This window comes from Corapipo altera, unplaced genomic scaffold, assembly GCF_003945725.1.
Source record: "Corapipo altera isolate COAL_440 unplaced genomic scaffold, ASM394572v1 193, whole genome shotgun sequence".
NCBI classification, from domain to species: domain Eukaryota; kingdom Metazoa; phylum Chordata; class Aves; order Passeriformes; family Pipridae; genus Corapipo; species Corapipo altera.
In genome coordinates this window covers 234,240-235,266 of record NW_020884996.1, presented here as the reverse complement: position 1 = coordinate 235,266, position 1,027 = coordinate 234,240, and the positions used below count along the sequence as shown (strand labels likewise).

General features: G+C 56.9%; 1 protein-coding gene across 2 annotated transcripts in view; it reads right to left on the bottom strand.

The window, feature by feature from the left end:
- The window catches only part of KDM4B (lysine demethylase 4B), an 83,100-nt gene that overhangs the window by 28,046 nt on the left and 54,027 nt on the right, over nucleotides 1-1,027 (bottom strand). For both annotated transcript variants that reach the window (XM_027666564.1, XM_027666565.1), the window contains one exon: nucleotides 334-827. In XM_027666564.1, coding sequence (XP_027522365.1) covers nucleotides 334-827 — 494 coding nt within the window. The remainder of the gene's footprint in view (nucleotides 1-333; nucleotides 828-1,027) is intronic.

The following is a 1,027-nucleotide window of genomic DNA, read 5'->3' as shown; positions in this document are numbered from 1 at the left end:
TCCTGAACTGAACTGTGGACTGAACTGTGAGAAAATATTCCCTCTCTCCCTGTAAAAGCCCTCTGTGGCTCCCCAGCATGGCACTATTCCACTGGAAGCTCAGAAACAATCATGGAATCAGAGAATGGCTTGGGTTGGGAAGGGCCTTGAAGGCCATGGAGATCCTTCAGGAAGAGTAGAGAAACCTTTCACTAGACTGAGGTGCCCCCCCGAACCTGGCCTTGGACACTTCCAGGGATGGGACAACAACTGTGGACTCCTCTCATTACAAGTTCCTGCTTCAAACCAGCAGATCTTACAGTGCTTGCTCATGGAAAGCTGCCAATCACTGACCTCTGCAGTGACCTCTGTGGTTGCTGGCTCTGCATTCTCCTCCTCCTTCCCAGGGATCTCCAAGGGCACTGCCTGCTCCCTCCAGCCCAGGCTCTTCTGGGTGGCGAACTGCTCGAAGGCCTGCTGGCAGGACATGCGCTCCTTGTCGAACACCACCTTCTTGGTCCTGGGCACCACGTAGAGCATGGGGATGATGGGCCTGGGTTTGAAATCCTCCTCCTCCACCGGCGCCTCCGAGGGCTGGATGATGTTCAGGGGACCCGGGGGCAGGTTCTTCTCCGCCGTGGCCGGCGCCGGGGGCACCGGGGGCACCGGTGGCCGCGCTGCCACCGCCTCGCCCTCTGCCAGCTGCTGCTGCTGCGGGGCTGGGGGTGGCACTGGGGGCTGCACGGGGGGCTGAGGGGCTTGGAGGTGGTGCTGGTGTTGGTGGAAAAGGTGCTTCTTCTTCCTCTCGCCTTTCACCTTGGGAGGACGGGCCTTTACTTTGCACTCCCCTGTTTCAAGAGAACGAGGCAACAGTGAGCTCCTGGGCCAAGAGCCAATATTTACTATTTCCCTCCTTTCAACAAAGAGCTCCAGTGCTGGGCTAACCTGTCCCACTGTGGCAATATTGCTCTAACATGTCCCATCATTATTGTTCTAACATGCTCCATCATGGCATTACTCCTCTAACATTTCCCATCATGGCATTATT